This window comes from Zosterops lateralis (genome assembly GCF_965231275.1).
Source record: "Zosterops lateralis genome assembly, chromosome: 4".
NCBI classification, from domain to species: Eukaryota; Metazoa; Chordata; class Aves; order Passeriformes; family Zosteropidae; genus Zosterops; species Zosterops lateralis.
In genome coordinates, this window is record NC_139765.1 from 26,957,905 (window position 1) to 26,980,051 (window position 22,147).

The window sequence follows — 22,147 nt, forward strand, 5'->3', positions numbered from 1 at the left end:
CTCTATTTGCTATTACTGACACAGAATGCATGACATTCTCAATATGAACAAAAAACCCCCAGCAAAATGACAAAAAAAATGACAACTCAGGACACGCTGTATGCCAGTTCAGGCCTTGTTAACTCTTCTCTGGAGAAAACCTAATATTGCACATTGAATCCAAAAACCACCTCAAAACAAAGATAGCACCAAACATCCACTTACCTTTCTCATGAGAAAGACGAAACTTTCAGCAGCAAAGTTTCTGATGTGGAGTTTGTGGTGAGCCAGCAGTGTGCTGTACAGGCTACAAAGACACAAAATAATCTATTGTTTTAGGGACAATGCAAGAATTGCCATCAGCTGGTTAAAAAAATTGTTTCCAGTTCATATTACCACTTTTTACAAACACTAAGAACCTGTCCTTCTAGAGAGGGCCAACACCTCCCCCTATCTAGGTTCCTTTCCACTCTCCCTGCATAAAGAACAAGAGTTTTGCAAAGAAGGTCAAATGACAGTGACAGGCAAATTAAATCACAATCAGAAATACCCTTTAAATCTGCAGATCCACACAGATTTACTGCAGCACCAAGATTTTCAAGATATATGTTTAGCAGCAATAAGTAAAACTGAGCAATAAGCAAAAATAAGTAAAACGAAAGTTGATTTATATGTTATATGCCAGATTTGTATTTCAGTTGAGCCAACAGGCTGTCCTGTACACTTAAAAAGTGAAATTTTCAATTTGCAAGGCTGATAAATATTTGCAGTTGCTGGTATCAATAACAGTGGCAGGTGGCTCATCACAGGTTCACTACAGAGGGAGTGGTGCCTCAGATTCTCTCAAACTGAGCATACAATTTTTCAATGTGTTCAATAGCTTAGCCTGGGCCAGGGAGGAAATCTGTAACCAGTTTTTTGCTCCATCTTTCCAAACTGAAACTAGGAGGAAGAAACATGGAACCACTGTCTACGTTAAAAGGAGGAGCCCAGTCATATCAGCAATTAAGACTGAAAAAGTGGTCACACTGAGTCAGGCCATGTGCTCAGTCAGTCTACAGCAGCTGCTAAAGGCCGATACCTGGGAAAGGTTTAAAAACACAGAAGCACATACGAAATGAGCCTTCAAGCACCTGCAGCTCAGGAATTCCCCAGGCCCATAAGTCCCTGCATTTGGTAACTCCCTGGAACTTGGCCAGTTTCTCTCTAAGAAAAGCTGAGAAAGCATGCTAAAAAGTATACTGAAGCATTAAGCCACGTATTCATGTGGCATTTACATTTCTACAGCATCTAGTAACTGCTGATCAAGACAGACATTAAATATGGTTTTTACCTGTATATGTTGTGTATGTCCTTCACCATCAATCTCCACAAATACTTGTAGAGATAGGAAAGAGAGGTAAAAGCCCATTCTAGCAGCTCTGTGTCCTGCGTATCCAATAACTTGGTAATAGCCAGGAAAAAGTCATGAAAATGAGGATAGAAGTCAGCCTGAAGATCTCGAGCCAGTTGCACCACTAGACTGTTTCATAAAATACACCAGTGTTAGTTCATTTCAAAAACAAACCAATAAAAACCTAGTCAAAGATTGCATAATCCAGCACAGTCTCTCTGGAAAGAAAGGCAGCATCACTTTTACTTCTCACTTTTAAAAAAATATCACCTATTAGGCAGCTGTGGGTGGCAGGAATCTTAAGATTTTCAAAAAACCAACCAGTAAACAAGAGAACAAATTATTAACATCAAACAAAGCACATTAATATAATGTGTGACATTCAGTAAGCACGCCAGCTAATTTGTTTGTCTTGTCACAACTATATTTTTTGAAGGTTTAGGACTGTAAAGCTCTACCAGGGTAATATGACCACTTTGGGCATCTCATTGCTTATTTTCTTCAGGCACAATAAAGATAAAAACCACTTACAACAGGACTCAGACTTACTTGTAATACCATCAAGGCTTATAACTACTTTTTGTGACCACATACGTACTTTAATAAGGGTTGGTAAGCAAGACTGCCTTCGACTTGCAAATGTGTCTTCAAGCTCTGCACAATAGCACTTTGGTAATAAACCAGCTGGTTGAAGGACTGGCATTTGTTGGCCACTTCATTGTAGAATTGCACTGTTCAAACAACAAAAGAGAAGTCCTGAAAACTACCAGTTTTCTACCGGTCCCTGGTAAACATGTATGTTTAGGGTGTTAGAGTAACAATGCTCCAGAGCCCAGTTCAAAAACTAGTCAATAGTTTCCCACTGGGCTCTGGATGAAGAAAAAACATATTTTAGAAGTCTAAGGAAAGTAGAAAACATGAATATAAATGATGTACCAAAATGCTGAGTGAGGTTCAGTTCCTTCCATTTCCGCAGTCCTTCAAAAAAGTAGGTTTCAACCTCCTGCCAAAACAAAGATGAAGAATAGTTACCCACCCTAATGAATGTGTCCTGTAAAGATGACATGTTCGAATGAAGAAAACTATCAAGTGCCTTAAACATTTAAAGAATATTTTAAGAAATCTCAATGACTAATTTCAACAGGTACTATGGAGTTTCCCTGAAAATAAGTCTTTCTTTTAATATTCAAAACACATTTGAAAATATTTTCTGGTGACAGGACTTGTTTACATAATTGCTTTTTATACCTCTGTTGACTGGCCTTGATAATCTACAATGCTGAGCCATAGTTCACCCAGCACAATGCCTTGGGATTTCTTTTGGCATCCTCACAGTTGAGTGGGAAGTTCAGAAGAACAACCCAGGTGGCAATAACCTGCAAAGCGCTATAATCATAATGATGATTTATCCAACACATAGAAATGACCCTTGTGGTCCATAAAGACACATGCTCATGCTTTACACACATGCTGCCAGTATGCGGCTGTCAGTCTCTTCTCCCAGGTAACAAATGATAGGACAAGAGGAAATGGCCTCAAGTTGTGCTAGAGGAGGTTTAGACTGGATATTAAGGAAAATTTCTTTACTGAAAGGGTGGTCAGGCATTAGAACATGCTGCCCAGAGAAGTGGTTGAGTAATCATCCCTGGAAGTATTTAAAAGATGTGTAGATGCGGCACTTAGGGACATGGTTTAACGGTGAACTTGACAGTGTTAGGTTAACAATTGGGCTCAATAATCTTAGAGGTTTCTTCCAACTTATGATTTTCAAACTTCTGATTCTATTGCAACTACTCAGCACCTGCAAGTCTTTCTTAGTCTGGTCCTAGGACTGTTAAATGACACAGCAGCATCTTTTATATTCAGAAACAGGCCCACCAGCCACATGGAAGACATCAGGGTGGTACTGTCAAAGTGCCTCTATGGCAATAATGCAAACTAGGTAAAAAAGTAAAAGGGAACAAAGCATGAAATGAGGTTCCAGGAAAAGCAATTCTTGCAGGAGCTTCTTTCCAATTTCCTCCTAAATAAATTTCTTAAGTGACTCTTTCATGGAGTATATTATATCTACTTGTGATGTGATTTCAGAAAATAATCACAACTGTTCCTCTCACCTCAGCATAGCTTCCAGTTCGGTCAATCCGATGAATAATATCAATATTAATGTTGTTTAGCCGCTCCGAAAAAGTAAGAAACTGCAAAAAAAAGGACACATTTCTGGCTCAATTCTGAGCACAGCCTTTTACAGATCTCTCTCGACAGCACACTGCAGACAGAAACCCCGCTTCTAAAGACCGGCTGCCAGATAATACTCCCCAATATCAGCTCTACAGGAACACCAAGGCAAAACGCCCAGCAGCAGGTCTGACCCTCTACCCACGCCTGACCTGCAGAACCGGGGCTCCTAGCCCAACACAGTGAAAGGGATGCAGAGAGATCTACCTAGATTTCAGCAAACCCGCTCTCAGCCTGGTTAATTTCCCTGAATTATGTCCCAGAGCAGGGCGGCATTGTGCCCGCTGCCCCTCGGGGCTGACGGAGCGCCAGGCACGGGGCAGCGGCCGCGCTTGGCCCCGCTGTCCGGGCCGGGACCCTCGCAGGGCCGAGCAGATCCCGCCGCGCCGCCCGCCCTCTCGTCTCCTGCCGCGGTGCCGCTTCGGCAGCCGGGCACGACCACTGAACTAACGCCGACGGCGGAAGCCTGAGCTTCCTTCCCCCGGCCAGCGGCCGAGTCCGTGCGGGCGCTCACCCGGTGCGTGTTCCCCGACTTGTGGGCCGCGGGTTTGCTCTTCATGGCGGCGGCGGCGGCGGCGGCGGCGGGAGCCGGGGCGAGCCCTGCACGTGCGGGCCTACACTGCGGGCGCCGCCATGTCGGGCACGGGCCGCCGGGAGCGGGCGGGGCCGCCGGCGGAAGGGGCGGGCGCGGCTGAGGGACGGCGGGGCTGAGGGGCGGCGGTGCCCGGCGGGGGCGGAGGCGCTGTCCCCGTCTCACCTGGAGACGGGCGGCGGTTCTCTGAGAGCTCTGGGCAGGGCGGCTCCGCTCCGCCCCTGTGCGCTCTGGTGTAGGGCTGGGGCACCCCGGTACCGAGCGGAGGCCGCGGCGGTGCCCGGGGAAGATGCTATGGCAAAAGCGGGATGTGGCGGAGCGCAGCCCGCAGCGCGGCACTGAGGGCTCGGCCCAAAACGGCCTCTGCCCAGCTCTCCGATCTTAGTAGTGTTTTTTGTCCGGGCCTCAGCAATGTAAACAAAAATGTTCATCGCAGACAAAGGACATGCAAACCGAGCCCTCCATTGCCCAAGAGCAGATGGTTACGGGCTGCTCGTCCCCGGCAGTTCCGCGGCTTGCGGAGCCTCTGCCCGCGGCTGCATTTGCGGGACGAGGAGGACGTGCGAGTCAGGTGGGAGAGGAACTTCAGCCTGGAAGGAGCTTTGGTGTGGGCAGCTGTGAAACAAACAGCTCAGAACCACGCGACCGCTCGAGGCTGCGTCTTGCACAGCTTGAGAACTGGGCCCTGCCGAGGCTGCCTGTCCTGCCTGCTGCAGGCGCTCAGGGCGCCTCAGACACCAGTGCAGGGCGTTCAGGCACCAGTGCAGGGCGTTCAGAGACACCAGTGCAGGGTGTTCAGAGACACCAGTGCAGGGTGTTCAGAGACACCAGTGCAGGGTGTTCAGATACACCAGTGCAGGGTGTTCAGGCACCAGTGCAGGGTGTTCAGATACACCAGTGCAGGGTGTTCAGGCACCAGTGCAGGGTGTTCAGATACACCAGTGCAGGGTGTTCAGGCACCAGTGCAGGGCGTTCAGGCACCAGTGCAGGGTGTTCAGACACCAGCCTTGCAGGGTGTTCAGCGGGCAGGCTGAAGGTAGATTGGAGCACGGCTGAAGTTCACGATTAGGAGCACGTAGGGACCCACAACTTCGAACAGACCCAACAGGTTAAAGACTGCCAGGTGCATCCAGAAAGGCTGCCCACGGGCAGGTAGTTAGCCATTAAGTTGATAGTCATCTGGACAGGTAGGGGAACGTGCTTGCTTCAGCACCTGTGGAGTCAGAGCTAGAGACAGCTGTTAGCTTTAAACCTTGCTCTTCTGCTGTAGGACTAGAAAGGACTTCTGGCGTTTGCATTAGGTGGGAAAAGCTTAATTAGGCATTCAAGTTTGCAAAGGTTGGCTTAAGTGATTTAAGGCAAAATATCTCCAGAGAAAGTGCAGCATGTTGAGAGGTTTAGATCCACAAGAGCTTAGGCACCAATATGCAGCTGTTTAAGAGCACAAATAACCCTCTAGAAGTGATTAGTAAATTCACTATGTCTCCTACATATTGTATGCTTGTGGAAAACAGTCTACTAGATCTTTTTTCCCATTATGAATACATCTATAGCAGAGCTGAAGAACTTCATGGGATGCATGCACTACAAAATCATCCAAGGAGATGAGCAAAAGCTAACATTCATGTAAAGTAATGGGAAGAAGAGCTCAGGTGTGCTCTGGCTGTTGCAGAAGTCATCATCACCAAAAATACAAGACATTAGAAGAAGTTTTTGAAAGGCTAAAAATGCTTTTTTGTGTTTGTAAACTGGAAATTTCTCAGAAGATTGAGACAGGGTAGACCAGCAGCTGCTGATGTTCCCGAGAGCTTCTGGTTGCAAGAGCTACTCATGGACTGCATTTCAGCCAGCACTGAATACCTCACTTGGAGGTACATCTGAGTGAGCCTCAGGCTAGTAGCCCAGGTATCAATACCAGTATGGCCAGGACAGTAGGTTTGGTGCCTCACCTGGCAAGGTTCAGTGACCCAGAAGGGCCCTTCCTCTCTTGTGTATGAATTGCAGCTATGTTAACAATATGTTTACTACATACACTTCCCTCTGACTGCAATGCCTCAACCCTCAGGTCTTATTCTTTTACTTTTCCAGTGGTTTTGATGTGGTTTTGCTGTCTCTGGGCAGGCCCCAGCTCCAACACCCTGTGATTATCCAATGGTCCTTGCCAGCAATTCTCCTTTGGAAATCTATGCTAAAGGCATTAAAAATTAAAAGCAGATGGCCTTCTGAAGAGCAATGGCTTATCGGTAGTAATACCTGTGAGGCACATAGAGGAAACCTTTGTAAAATAGTGCATGCATGTCTACCAAAGTAGTCACCAATGCAGATCTGACTTCTTCAAACAACCAGGGTGGGCTACAGCCACCAGTCCCTGACTCTAATCCATCAGCACTTCTGAAACAGGTCTAAGATTCCTATGTCTCCTCCATTCCTGGGCTTTTTAGTCCTGCAGTTCAAAATCTACTTGCTGGATTCAGCAAGAGCCAGAGCCTCTTTATGTAGAAGCAAGGCAGGCTTGCCTTCTGGTAATGTGTAGTTTAGCCTAATAATAGTAATTGGGGTGAAATACCTCAATATTTATCCCAGGATGGTCTCACAGGGCAGAATTCATCTCAGATAACCTACATGTTTACTATGTGTGTGTCTGCCTTTGAGCATCAACTTCAGGCTCCTTTTATACTCACTGAAGATCTGGACACATTCTTGTACTGGAAACATCTGTATTAGGATAGAATTAATTGTAGAATTGGTAGTCTCCAAAAGTCTGGATGACCCCATTATAGGTGCATATCTTCAACTGCCCCTGTGGATGCCTCCCACATGATATGGCTCAATAACTACATAAATACACAGTATCCAAACTGTTACTGAGTTGCCCTACTTCTGTCATATTTTTGTGTGTATTAATCACAAGCACAGCACATACTTCTGAAGCCCTTATAACACTGAGTTTCTGACTTAAAGGACATGTAACCTGACACAAGACAATGAGCAGCCAGGTCAGCCTATTTTTAACCAGAGGGCATTGTAGATTGCATAGGTGCACAGGTGTAAGATCAAATTTTCATTTTCCTGACATATTTATGGAGGCATGGTGGAGTTTGCATAGGTAATTATATTGTGAGAGGATTTTCCCTTTCAAAATGAAATATAACAGGCTAATAGATGAACAGAAACAACTGTGAATTAGACCAAACAACTTCCAATCTTGGATACCTAAAGCTAGGTTGCTCAATCAATATTAAAGACACTGAACAGTTATCTGAGCTGGTTGTGAACTCAGAAGCCTTCCTCTTTGCCTATTTTGAGCCACCACACAGGTGGGGTGCAGGGGCTGGGGTGGATGTGGCTGTAAACTGCATCATAGGAGTTCTTTAAATTCCCCCTGTAGAGTGAAGCTGGCATGAAGATAGGTTATACAAATGTGTCATGCAGTTTGGTGTATTCTTTCAACTAAAGCAAACAGATTTATATATTTTTTAATTTGTCTGCAAAGTAAGATGAGCCCTTTGCAACACAATGACATATTTTCACTGCCAATTTCCTCCTCAGCTTCTAGCTGAGGGATTTTGCCTTGCCTTTTTGTGAGAAAACCCCACAAGATTATGTAGGAAATTGAGAGCACTTCAAAATCAAAGCAGACAAGGTACTGGAATCCTGTTCTGCAATCTGGTGGAACTGTTTGGCCACATTTTTTCTAATATGCCTGAAGCATAGAGATTCTGCAAATAATGCAACTCCAGGTCAATGCTAGCTGAGTCATGGGGAGAATTTCATCTACCCTTAGGTTTGCTGATCAAAGAGGTTTGGAAAAAAGGGCTGGAATATAGATCCCAGATTTTCTGTCTGAAATATCCTGAACTTAGGGACTTTCCTTACAAAAAGGGGCACTGACAACCTGATTCAACCTTTGACACACCTAGGCCAGTGACTCATCTATTTCAAGTCAAGCCCTGCTGCAGAGCTGAAATAGGTGGGCTGCACTAGCTCCATCTCTTGAAGTAAACTGGACAGTGCCAGAGCACAGCGCCCGTCCACACCAATAAATCATCAACAAAATCCCTGGGACAATTTAATTCATGCCACAATTTTGATTCATGCCACTTTTCTGCCCAGTAGGAACCCACACCTGGGGATTTTTTTTAGGCTTTGGTTTTCTGTTTGTTGTTTGGGGGTCTTTGTCTGTTGTTTTTGTGGGGGTTTTGGGATGGAGAGGCAAGTTTTAGAATTTATTTGTGTTAGAAAGAAAAAGGGTTTGATTTCTGCACAGACCACACGTATACCGATAGCCCCAGGACAGGAGAGGTTTGCAGTTGCTACTATTGTTGTTCCTCATCCACTGCTCATCCACAGCAGCAGCAGAACTGGCTACAGCCTTGTTGAAAGCAACAGTAATAGAAGCAGCAGGAGGAGGATTCATAGAGGAATTGTAGTATACGGAAAGAAAAAAGGCAGGATGGAGCCTTGTTCCCCAAAAGAGATGTGAATGCTCTCCTGCATTTCATGCTCACCATTAAAATGAGGGGCATTTGGATTTGACAGAAACCATCTGGATTTCAGGCTGTCTGTCTTGTCTGGGACTACTAAGAGTCTGTTTACAGCATGCCATTCAGGCTCACTGAGAGGAATGGTATGTCCCTGGCATGGAATAGAAGGTAATGTACAAAGTAACTGGTACTGTTTTTCATATCTCTGCTTCCATCTCATTCATGCAACAAAAGTTCGGTGTGTAGATGATGTTTTGGCTAATTAATTTGCTGTGGTTTTGTTGTTTTGTTTTTTTTTTCTTTTTCTTATTTGAAGCTTGAACTTCATAGTATTCATAGTATTCATGCAGCTCTAACTTTGCTCTCAGATTCCAATAGAGTCAGTACTTCAGTTATCCATTCCTGATCTCATAGATCCAAGAGACATAGTGTACAAAAGCTGAAACTCTGAAGGTCTAATAATCTCAGCTCTGCAGTGTAGTGTAAGGAAAAAACATTTAAACATACATACCCTTAAGCTGAGACTGCTAGGAAGCAGTCTAACTTTGATATGTACTGTTGAATGAAATATTTGTGAGTACCTTAGAAAAGTGGAAGAACTTACACAATATCAAGAGACAAAGCAGCCCTTCTTGGCACTTCCAGTGTGTCATAAGCTGCTGGTACTAGCTGCTAAATTATAGATATTTATGAGAAATTTCCATTTTTGGTCTATATAAAGCATAAAAAAACCCCAACAAAACACACACACACACAAAAAAAAAAAAAAAAAAAAAAAAAAAAAAAAAAAAAAAAAAAAAATCAAACCATACCAACCATCCAACCAAACAAAAAAACCACCAAAAATTTTATTGATGTTGTAACTGTAGAGATGTTGCTATCACTAAGAAAAAAAAATAGGGCTGTCCCTTCTTACCATAAATTTAAGTAAGTTTTTGGACACTGCTGCTCCTTTTAATAGCTATTTGTGGATCTAATTTATGATCAGATCAAATAGGAGGCATTGAAAGGACTGATAAAACAAACATACTGAAATAACAGATCCCTGTATAAAAGATATCTGGGTGGAGACTGACACTTCAGTAATAAAGGAAAAGGAAATGAGCCTCAACCTCTAAGTAAGAGAGAAAACCCAAAAGACTCTGAAGCAGATGAAGTCCTGGTTGCTTGAACTGGGTGAGCACTTGCCACAGGGGAGCCACAGGAGTTCACCTCTCTGGCTACAGCTTCTGGCTGCACAGGGGCCTATACTTCACTTGGTTTTCATAGCCAGTAGAAGATCACTTGCAGGGTGCCCACCAGCACCTCTTTTGATGTGAGATAAAATGAGCCCCTTTAAAATGATGATCAGCTAATGGTACTGTACAGATACAGAGCATCTGCTGTACCAAGAGATAAGAGTCCCATAAATCCAGCTGCAGCCAAAATGACTTCTCCTTGACTGCCATTTACTGCTGTGCTTCCTTGTGCATCACATCATTCGCCAAATTTACAAACTGCTAACACTATTGCATGGTATTAACTTGACTGTGCAGCAACTGTGGAGGCTTTATGATGCTGGATCACTACAAATTTTTTTGCCTATTTAAAAAAGCACGTTAAAGTTGTTATTTCTTCCCCATGCCTTAGCCCCAAATCCACATCTTCATCAAACCCCACTCAGTCTGTTTGAACATGTGTTAATACTGGATAGCTATACACTAAAGCAACAGACATTAATTTTAAAGAGTCTTAGTGTGCCTGGATTAATAAAGTCCCCCTGCCATGGAGTTTGGTCATGAACATCCACATGACATCTGTCTACTGTGCCCCACCCACCACAGATCACCCACCACTCCTTAGCATCCTGCAACAGCCATAAGATTGCAGTAAAAGAGGCCAAAAGATCTATGGTGTATCCCAGCAGCATATTAGGAGAGACCAAGGATGCTGGTAGTGTTTTCACTCTCCAGAAAAAAACAGGGATTTGCTATTTGAATTGTCCAGATTGCTTCAGAAATAGGTGGAACAAATCTCACATTATAGAGGAAAACAGAAGAAACAAACCAAGCCAAAGTCAACAGATGCAGATGGTTGGATCTGTGGAGGGAAAAACCTCCTTCCTTGTCTACTTTTGGTGACGGATGTTGCTTTAAGGATGTTTGACAAACAAAGCAATTAAACACATAGAGCTGGTGTAAATATGCATAACTGCCTTCAAACATTTCCAAGCAATGTAAGTGTCTGTGATCTCAGCATGGGCAGCCTTGACAGAGAGTAGAAGAAGAACTGAAGATGATCAAAAAGGGGTTTAAAAGAAAGGCAAGACAGTCGGTTCCTAAAGACATTAGAAAATTGGAAGAATGAAGTGGATAGGAAACAGCAGTTTTGGGGGAAATGCCTCATGGGACTTCATGAGTCCAAAAAGAAGGGGATTCTTGCAGAAGAAGTGTGAGAGGGAGGAGAAGGTTTCTTAATGTGAAGAGATGGGGGTGGAGATGAAAGGATTGAGGAAGCACAGGGGATTTAGCAGTAGCAATTACAAAGAATGATGTGAGGCAAATAATAAGGGAGCTGTCAGAACTGGTGATAGACACTGGATTATTAATGGAAAAATAAATAAAAATAATCAAAAAGCTAGTTAGGCAACATTTTTCAGAGTATTTTGAATCGGCAGAGTTAGCAGGCTTATTTCCAGAGGCTTCCTCTGTAGAAAATGCAAAGAGATGGGCTCCTCCAGGGAACCTATCAAAGCAATAGTTTCTTTCTGAAGAGCCTGTCTCTCTCCTTCAGCAGGGAGCCAAGCTGCATAACCAAAGTACCTACACAGTACACCTAATGCAAACACATATCAAAATAACACCAACTAGAAGATGTGAACCAAGATAGTTTGGATAGCAGGCAGTGAAAAAAAGGGAAACAACAGAAACAAAACACAGAAATTCAGAAAAATTTACTCAGAAAAAAATCAATTTTTTGTTCATCATTCTGGTGAACATTTGACAGCCCTTTCTCATACATTAACTGTAAGTAAGCAAACTAGTTGAATTGTAATTCTGTTGATGCAGAATTGGACACCTTAAATAAACAAAAGATCCCAAAGCCATGGGAGTAAAGTTCGAACATGTAACTTATTTATCCGTTTGAGTTAAAGAAGTAAAATCTGTAACACAATTTTATTCCCATACTTTTGTTCTCTTGAGCAATTATTTATGTATGCTACATCTCACTGCCTGGACAGGCCATAAATAAATTTTGAAATTTGTTATTTTAGATGAAAGAGGAGAATTCTCCAGAAAATGCATTATAACCTCCTAATCATTCAGATTTAAATGCTCAGTAGTCAAGGCTATCGTAAGTACTTCCTTCAGTCCTGGAGCACTCACTTATTGATTTTAAAAGTTGTATTAGTGGGTTACACAATCTGAAGTTTCCTTCTCAAGACCATTAAATACTCACATTTAAATTATTTTTCTTGCAAACTGCATTCATTTGCATTTCAGTGGAATGTCAAAATAGAAAAAACAAATAACTAAGAAGGTGTCATTCAAAATGTCAACATAAATCATGACTCTTACAACTCTTTGCCTCTTTCTCCTTGTTGATCTCTTTCTTTGCAAGTCACTCTTTCTGTCCTTGTGGCCCAGACATGCTAAGCATGAGAGGACAAGCACTTCAAACAAGTGGTTACCCTGAAAGACTTCCTGGTGATTAGGGTCTGAAGCAAAGACCTTTCCCAAATCAACACCTCTTCAAATATAGGATTTGGATAGGATGAGGATTGGAAATGCTACAGAACGTGGAATTAGGGAATCATGCTTCTTTAAATATTTAACTTGTTATGTTTATGGTGTTTTTTAAGACATAAGACACTTGCAAATGTCATTGCGTCCATGTTATTGCCCACAAACAGAACACAGTCTGTGCAAGAGATACTTCTATAAAATTACTACTGGAAAAAGTTTCTAAAAAAATGCTTGGAAATGTACCTTAGTGATATTATTGGAAATAAAGAGGTAACAATTATGGGACATTTCTGTAAAAGAAAAACCCTGTTCTCAAAATACATGTGCCAGGTGACTATTTCTAAGAAACTCATCCAATTTTCACAAGGAATACTGATGATGATGATGCTCTTCTGAATACCCTTTCAGAGTACTTCTGTCATGTCTGAACACTATTAACAGGAAAAGGGCTGACAAAAAAAAACAAAACAAAACAAAACAAAAAACAACAACAACCAAACCCCCAACAACAACAACAAAAACTCCAAACCAAACCAAACCAAAAAAACCAACCAACCAACAACAACAACAACAGCAACAACCACCAAAAAAAAAGGAAAAAAAAAAAAAAAAAAAAAGGGAAAAAAAAAAAAAAAACAAACCACCAAAAAGAAAGCTAAGAAAATCACTAAACAAGACTCTGGGAGATTTCTCTAAGACATCTGCCCTGATTTTGGCTGGGATAGTTAATATCCTTTTTAGTAGCTGGTACATTTAGTGCTGCATTTTGAAGGTAGTATGAGATGAGTGTTGATAACACACTGATCTTTTTATTGTTGTTAATTTGTGCTTACCCTAAGCCAAGACTTTTCAGTTTTCCATGCTCTGCCAGTGAGCAGGTGCACAAGAAACTGGGAGGGAGCATAGCCAGGACAGCTGATCTGAACTAGCCAAAGGTATATTCACTACCATAGAACATCATTCCCAGTATGTAAACTGAGAGGAGTTGGCCAGGAGACACTAATTGCTGCTCAGGTGTGGGCTGGGCATCAGTTGGTGGCTGGTGAGGAATTGTATTGTGCATTGCTTGTTTGTTTTGGGTTCCTGCCACCCCCTTTAATTAAAATTATTATTATTGTCATTATCATTAGATTTGATTTTGTTTCACTTATTAAACTGCTCTTATCTCAACCCATGAGTTTTACTTTTTTTTTCTTTTTTTCCCATTTCTTCTCTTCATTCCACACCACACAGCCACTCAATCACTGCCTGCCCCCCACTTAGCTGCTGGTTTGGATTAAACCACAACAGGAGCATTAAACTAGGAGAAGTAAAGTCAGTGATGGTGGTAGTCAGGTAACTAGCTATACTATGCCCAGCAATTCAAAACAGCAGTGTGTGGAAAAGCACAGCAAGTAGAAGAGATTAGGGTGCATCCTAGCTGATGTTCAGAAATATGAAACACCTTCAGTAATGAATTTCCTTTACGCCAAAATGCAGCAGGATTCTCAAGGTGACACAAATGATGCTGTATAGGAAGCAGTTGCTACAATTGAAATCTTCCAAAAAAAAAAAAAAAAAAAGAAATACATTTTTACTTGAAGTACTGCATTGTGAGAAAAATCAGACTGTCCAATTAGGAGTCAATGATTAATTCTGATATGTTATTCCATAAGAATAACTGTGATGTAAAGGAAATGTAACAGGTAACTCCATGAACAGAGGAGCAAATGGAACCTAGATCCTCATATCACTTGTTGATATCATATCCTCATGTCTTAGTGTTAGTTGGTTTGTGAACATAAGAAGATGAGAAGCTTTGCCTCCAGTTCTGTGGTTTTAAGGTCTTTCTATCAAATGGTTTCACCATTACCTAACAGACATTCACCTCCTGCAGCAGTCTTCCTTTCTACAGGGATATTTATGGGATCCTGCATTTTTTCCCATCTACTTTAATGCAACTGGTAGCTCCTTAGTCTTTCTAGGGCCCCAATCTCTCTAGATTTGGTCATGATATACTGTGGTCATTGCATGAAGTGCAAATACCTTCCATATGCATACATGTGTATATACATACAGGGCATGATCCCATATCCCTGATTTCCTAAAAAATCCGTTAGGAAATTTTTTTTGCAGATTTTGTTTTGAAATTATTTTGTTTGTTTGTTTGTTTGTTTTTACCAACGGCAAGCCATTTTCTGGCAAGGTTTCCAAACTGATCCCTGTGTAACCAGCAGAGAACAGTGGCCAGTCCTGGCACTACGCAGGAGTAAAACTGACCATGAACTGTTCTTCATCTGCAAAATCAACTCAGCTGGTGTAGGTACAGCAAGACTGCACACAGACTGAAACTTCACACTCAAGAGAGGAATTACTGGAAGTTGGAGAGCCCCCAGGCTGCCAAAGCAAAATGCAAAGGGTCTTGCATCACCACTGAACAATGCTCACCAGGCCTCCAGTGCTCTCCTCCCTCACTTACAGTTGTTTTTGCCCATGCCCACATTTGCCTATAAGCACGATAATCCCTCAAAGTCTATTTCCATAACGTGGTTCAGAGACATGGGCAGCATCTCTCCAAATTCAGGGCTCAATATATTTGTCTCATCTACAGGACAAAATCCATCCCACTGATCTCCCAATGCAGGGGCCCACCCACATGAAAAATAACAGGAAGGGAATGTCCTTCCTTAACAGACTTCCAGTAACACCTCACAGAGCTGTCCCATAGTGGAAATGAGCCCAATACAATCACAAGGAAGGAACCACTTGGAACCCATAGGTCAGTCTGGGGTTTGTTTGGCCAGATCCGTGGCCTTTTTAATTTGAGGGGGCTGGAGAGATGTGAATCATACCCCTCTATTAAACACTGATTCTCACTGATGTTAGTTGATCTTACAAAAACAGAATCACAGTGGCAGTGAGATGAGACACCACATAAGGCCCAGTGGAGATGCGGCAAAGTGTTACAAGAAGAAAATGAATTAGACTCTTTGAGTTTGGAAGACATTTACACATCTAATATAGCAATGAGAAAAAGCAAATACCTGCAGTTCTGTCTCTGTTACATGGCACAAACCAATGGAGCTAATTAAGTGAAAAATCCAGAAAAACATTTAGTCCTGTTCTCCAGGTTCACTTGCTGTGATTTCAAACATGCCCATCATACAGATTTGCTGCTGGTTCCAAAAATGGAAGCATCCACATTGGAGAAGCCAGCCTTTCATACTGTATTGATTATGATGACGTTTGAAAGACAATTTGCTTAACGCTACTGGTAAAAGAACAAAGGATGCCACCTGAAACCAGAGTGATGTGCATTTCCTCAAAGCTGCTTGTGTTTCAGTTGAGAAACATGATTTGTTTTCCAGTACATATTATCACTTGCCATGTTTACATTATGTCAAAAATTACAAAGAAACAGAGTCAAAATTGTATTAATCCTGTGTAATTAATACTTTAAATGCTTTGAATGGTTTGAGCAACATAATTCCTGAAGGGGTGCAAATAAGGGACACTGAGCATGAAATTCTGTGCAGCACAAGCTGTGGGTCTGGGCCACAGCCCATCTAAGAATAAGGTGTCATGTTTTTGACAACAAATACTTTTTTTGGACAACACCAGTTCATTGCACTGAGTGGGGATGTGCTTGTTTTGATTGAAGCTTTGCTTAGAAGGTTTCTCATCTTTCATGTTGTCAAAAGCTGATTTAGGGCAACCACTTCTGATGATCAATAGCCTAATTGGTAGGTATAGAGCATAAGTTTCTTTCTCGTTCTTCCTCAAAACGGTATCTGGAAGCTCTTACTCATGGTATTAGTAATTAGAGAGTAATTGGGCTAGAGAGATTGATGCCCTAACCTGCTGTGGTGAGATTAGGATGTGCCACTTGCACACCATGGCCAGCTTCTGTCTCTTCAGGGACAATTATGCTCCCAGATATGCATCTAGACACCAGACCAACACAGACATGATTTCACAGCTCAACTTAATAATCCTGCCAGACCAGACTTCCACCTGCTCCCCTCCTTCCAAAATGCACTCAGAAATAACTCCAAAAGGTCTGCAGTTCCAGAGGTCCCAAAGAGAGGGAAGTGTTCCATCATCTGTGCTTGGCTGTCAGGTGTCTGGTCATTTCTGTCTAAGATACAGAAGGCTGATGAAAACCATGTCTCAAAATGGTCAGATACAGGCAGGTCAGAGCACCTTGAGCTGAACCCAGAGCACTTGCAGGAAAGACTACTTCCAGCTTATCCAGCTGTGGATAAGAGCCAGAAGAGGCCGGGCAGGAAGGAAAATTATTCTACCTTCCATGGAGGAAAACACGGTAATTTTTAATCCTCAAGCTGGTTTTGACTTTTACTAGGTAATCACCTCCAGCATAGCACTTTGCCAATGTACAGCTCAAGATGGAAAGCTACTGTGCAAAGCTTCTAAATTCTGCTGCAAGGCGTGCTGTGCGTGGCTGCGCTGCTGTCAAGCATATCTCAGTCAGCTTTGGCATCCTTTCATCTTCATTCCCATCTGGCGTTGCTAATGTATGGCAGAGTGGCCAAATGTGGTGTTTGCTGTGTTAGTGTCCTGTGTGTACTGCTAGCTATAGAAACAGGCGCGTCTCCACCACTTGGCATGCACAACCTTAAAATTCCATAGGTGTTTTTGATGTATTCCTCCCTGGGTAAGGTGTGTGAAATTCCATCCCGGGCACTTTGACTCTTGAACCTATGTTTAGTTGAAGACTGTTAGGAAAACTTCTGTGAGCACAGAGCAGTTAGGTAGTAGGGTTTTCCCTCTTGCACAACTGCAGTGTTCAGCAACTTGCCTTGGTAAATCCGATCCAGTGAGTTTCCTTCCAGATTGCACAAGTCTTGGAAATGTACATACTAAACTATATTTTCACCTCTGCCCTTTGGGAAGATGACAGAACATGCTGGTCAGCGAGGGTAGGTTCCCCATCCTGGGGAACTCTCCTGTGAAACGTCTTCCCTCCGAAAGCTCTGGACCGCGACCCGCGCTGTGTTCAGGCGAGGCTGTGCCGGGGCGGGCTCGATGGCCCGGGATCGCCGCCCCTTGTGGCTCCGCGGGGGCGCTGAGCGCCGCGGGGAGGAGCGGGCAGCGGGGCCGTATAAGGCCCGCCCGCCGTCCCGGCCGCGGCACTCGCACCGCGGCTCCCGGCGCAGCCCCTCCCGGCCCCGGGCACACCTGCCGAGGGCGCTCCGCAGGCACCTGTCCCACCCGCGGACACCGCATCGCACCTTTTTCCCTCTGTCCCGCTGGTGTCACCGCACCGCACCTGCCCCAGCCGGGGGGTACCTCCCTGGGGGTCCGTCCCATCTGCCTCCTCCTGCTTATGCCACCCCGTGCCAGCCCTGCCGAGGCTGCAGCGGCCCTCTGATTTTGGGGAAGATCCCTGGTTCCTGGGGTGAGTTCCTCTGGTAGAATGGGGCGCTTCACCGTGTGGGACTATGTGGTCTTTGCGGCCATGCTGCTCATCTCAGCCATCATTGGCATCTACTACGCCTTCGTGGGAGGGGGGCAGAAGACATCAAAGGACTTCCTGACGGCGGGCCGCAGCATGAGTGCCCTCCCGGTTGCACTGTCCCTCACAGCCAGCTTCATGTCGGCCGTCACGGTGCTGGGTACCCCTGCTGAGATCTATCGCTATGGGGCCGTCTTCTGCATCTTTGCCATCACCTACGCCCTGGTGGTGCTCTGCAGTGCTGAGATCTTCCTGCCTGTCTTCTACAAGCTGGGCATTACCAGCACCTATGAGGTAAGGTGGAGTGGAAAGAATCTTTCCCCAGCTTTGGGGAGCTGAGGGGCTTCTCATGCCTATTTTCTACATGTCTGCCCTCCATCTTCTCTTCCCACAAATTCCCTGCACTCTTGGCTGTCCTTTTTCACCTCACTCCTGAAAGCAGGCTGCAACCCTCTCTGTCCCCGAGTCTGCCCACATTTTCTCTGCAGACAGGTGATGTTCAACCCTGCTGCCTTAGCTGAGGAGCAGTGTGTCATACCAGATTTGTTTCCTCATGCCAGATACTCAGTTCAGTAGGTGGCTTAATCCTAGTGCAACTTGGATTGTGACATGTCATTAATCTGTAATTAGTATACCAAAACCAGAGCACAAAAGCTATAGGAACCAGAGTTCTCTTATCACATCACACTCCTTCCAGGCTGGTTTCTAAGCCTAGGTACAACCATGAAAGTCCCCCCTTTGGCAGAGTATGTATTTGTGCTGTCCCTAGATATTCTGAAGACACTCCTTGTCACCTGAGGCTGTTTACAGTACTGAATGTCGTCTCCATCGTGATTATACAAGGAAGTCCGCAAATGCTGTGTCTGTGAACGTTTTCATAGTTCCACCAAAATAAGGCTTAGTTGATCTTCAGCCCAGCATGTAAGTTAAAGCTATAGCCATTAGCACAGAGACAGCTGGGGTAGTGGGATAGTCACAGGTTGAGTCTGACAGTTTTGGGGTCGGGAAGCATCTGGTCAGTGCTTTCTTCTGACTCAGAATGTCCGTGCAACCTGTTTATCTTCCTGCATGGAGATAGTTCCTAGCTGCAGATTTGGAAGCAAACTGCTCTTTTTGCAGAGGACTTCGGGAAAGGAGCATCAGTGCAGGTGAAAGTCCTTAACTGGCTACTCTGATCTTTAGCATTTTATTACACTGAACAGAGACATTGCAGCACTGGAGGCTGAAAACAAGATTTTTGTTGGTAGATACAGATAAGAATTCACCAATGGAAATCTCTGGTGCGTTCCAGTGTATTTTAATCTAATAATCTTTGGACTGTCATGATAATACTTAAATAGGACTCTTAAATAAATGACTGGAAACTCACTGATTATCTTGGTGTTGAATCAGTAATGCACCTATAAAAGTTACATCTTTTATTTGTGGACAGATTTCAGATTTTTAACAACCTTTTATGTCTGTCCAGGGTTTCAAGACTGCTTCCTTGTGTGGACATGCTCACAGATCACATTTTAAATGCTGAGTTTGTGAGTGAACCCTTTGAGGTGCTTCAGTGTTTATCTGTGTTGATTGAACAGATTTGTCAGGCAAATGAGGTTTCTTTTGTACAACCACACACCAAGAGGATTTTTAGGACAGGTGGTGGTGAGAATTCTGCTCTACAGCATGACAGATCCATGTAGAGGTTGTGCTGTTCCAGGCTTGATAGAAAAGTGAGAGTTCTGTTTCACAAAAGGCTAAATTTTGACTTACCAGTAGAATATAGCAGGCTGCCTTGGGCAGTGCAGAAGGTAAGGTTAACATGGGGAGAAGCTGCTGACCACTGAAAATCTTTTGCCATCTCTCACAGCAGTTCAGACGGACACAATGCCAGAGTTTCCAAATTGACTAATAGTCACAATATGTTTGTGGTTTTTTTTTTTCTCTCTGATTTCACAAAACCGGTGGGTTTTATTTTTTGGCTGCTATGTCATTATCAACTTCTAGGTTTCCCTGTGCAGAGTCAAGAGTTGGACTTCATGGTTGTTGTGTCTTTGTCCCTTTCAACTCCGCGTATTTAGTGATTCTGTGATAATACGTCCTAGTTTTTTCTGTAGACTCTGTTGTATAGTGACTAGCTTATGTCTGCCTCACTTGTTTGTGTGTTATTACCCAGCGGTGAGGTCTGTAAAGAAAAATCAAACCAAGTTGAAAGAGGTATCAAACAAAGGGACTCTAGGAATTTTGGCCATTCATGAAAATGTAAAAACTACTCTCTGCTCTTTCTGTATTGCTCGTCACTTCATTCTAGTCCTATCAATAGTGCCAAATTTCAATATAAGCATTTGTTTTTTCTTCTTTTTTGCAGTATTTAGAACTTCGATTTAATAAATATCTACGCCTCTGTGGAACGGTCCTTTTCATAATACAAACGGCAAGTAAACTTCAAAGCTGTTCTGTGGTCCTCAGGGCCACCAGAATTATTTGGTTGAATGTATCTGGCTGTTTCCTCTGAGCAGCTGATGAGGCCACAGCACCTGGGTGGCTGGGAGCAGGAGAAACAAAACTCCTTCTGCTGCACGGCAGCGAATTGGGGAGCGGGTGCTGCGCTATCTGCCTCCTGTGTCTCTGTGGGCACTGTTGTATACCCAGAGCAGTCACTTGACATCAGCACCATGCCAAGAGACAAGTGTCCCTTCACTACAGTATAGCACTGTGAAGAGCAGTCATTCTCTTGCCAGCTGGAGAAACCTAAAATGTAAATGTGTGCCAATTATCTACAGTGGCAGTTGTCATCCTCTGATGTGTGGATTCTCAGAGTCTGACTGATTCTCAAGGGTCAATGAAAGGTGACAAAACAGGCTGTCACGAGCTGTCATTTACTTACTGCACAAGGGTTTGCACCACCACCCCTGGAAAAACCTCAGGTGTCTGCAAACTGAGAAGTAGAAAATTACTGCCCTGGGGAATGTTAAACTAAAGCAATCTCTGAAATTATTGTTGTTATAGTTTGCTGTATCTGGCCCTTTCAAAGAGTCAGCACAGGACCACAGCTTTTAAATGTCAGTGTGCATATGCCAAATGCACCAGAACAAAAATGTGTTTTTTCACAATTTTGAAGTGGACTTTTGTGGTAATTCAAAGTAAGAATGGCTTAAGTTACATGCTTGTTTTTTGTCCATTTTTGTATTTTTTAAGGCACACCAGAAGTTACAGGGCAATCACACACTAGTAGGGTGGTTCCCAATGCAGTGCTCATTACCTATTTGGGCAGTGCTGCTTAGCTGGTTTTTACAGATACACAAGTTCATGGAAAAAAGTAGAGTGCTGGCATGTGTGAAACCTGACACTGTTTCACCAGCACATATGAAGACACCACAGTTGTGTAAGTTGGAAGAGCTAAGCATAATCTTTGCCTGCAAAGATGAGAAAAATAATTCTATGCAACTTATATATATGCTCAAGGAAATTAACCAAAGACCTATATGTGGCTTTCTCTGCCAAGGACTTACAATTTGACCTGAATAAATTAAATCTAGTGAGGAAAGAAAACCTCCCAAGATTTTAATGGTGCAATTTTAACTCTTCTGTGAATATTAATACTTAAAAGAAGGTAAAAAAATGATATAAAATAATACAACTGAAAAAACCTTACAGAAGAAGTGGAAAGATTGTATCAATCCTATTTAAATTGACACAAAAATGTGATCATAGTTGTGACAAATTTTGACTTCTGATGGTTCAAAGCTTCTGGCACTTTTTTTCTGTGTGTGAGAAAGCCACAGGTTCTCATGCTGAATCCCTTGAATTAACAGGCTTGAAGAAGTATGAGTTTGATTGAAAGACTGTTGGAAGGAAAAAGAATTAACTTGATTGCATCCAAAGCATTGCAGTCAACAGCTAAATATAATAATGGAAACCAGTAATAAGTGCTGTATGTACTGGAACCAAAGCAATTTAATACCTTCATTAATGACATAGATAGTGAGAATGAGTTCACCCTCAGCAAGTTTGTGGATGACACTATGCTCAGTGATGCAGTTGATTCACTAAGGGGAAAAGATATCATCCAGAGGGACTTTGACAGACTTGAGGAGTGGCCCCATAAAGTTCAACAAACCCGTGTGAGAGGCCCTGCACATGGATTGGGGCAATCACAGATATCACTATAAAAGGATTAAAGGATGAACTGGTTGGGAGCAGCCTTGCAGAGGAGAACTTGGAGGTACTGGTGAATGAAAAATGAGACATGACCCAGAAAGTCTGGTCACAGCCCAGAAAGCCAGTTCTATCCTTCACTAA

General features: G+C 43.3%; 2 protein-coding genes across 2 annotated transcripts in view; one reads left to right on the forward strand and one right to left on the reverse strand.

Moving 5' to 3' along the window:
- UTP20 (UTP20 small subunit processome component) overlaps positions 1–4,280 on the reverse strand; it is a 64,008-nt gene extending 59,728 nt beyond the window's left edge. The window contains exons 1-6 of the mRNA XM_083860609.1: positions 4,122–4,280; positions 3,487–3,567; positions 2,309–2,375; positions 1,971–2,103; positions 1,313–1,501; positions 205–286 (exon numbers count right to left, since the gene is read on the reverse strand). Of these exons, the coding sequence (XP_083716735.1) occupies positions 205–286; positions 1,313–1,501; positions 1,971–2,103; positions 2,309–2,375; positions 3,487–3,567; positions 4,122–4,166 (597 nt within the window). The 5' untranslated portion in view covers positions 4,167–4,280. The remainder of the gene's footprint in view (positions 1–204; positions 287–1,312; positions 1,502–1,970; positions 2,104–2,308; positions 2,376–3,486; positions 3,568–4,121) is intronic.
- Positions 4,281–17,567: 13,287 nt separating this feature from the next.
- The window catches only part of SLC5A8 (solute carrier family 5 member 8), a 29,046-nt gene continuing 24,466 nt past the window's right edge, over positions 17,568–22,147 (forward strand). The window contains exons 1-2 of the mRNA XM_083859804.1: positions 17,568–18,157; positions 20,214–20,279. Coding sequence (XP_083715930.1) covers positions 17,825–18,157; positions 20,214–20,279 — 399 coding nt within the window. The 5' untranslated portion in view covers positions 17,568–17,824. The remainder of the gene's footprint in view (positions 18,158–20,213; positions 20,280–22,147) is intronic.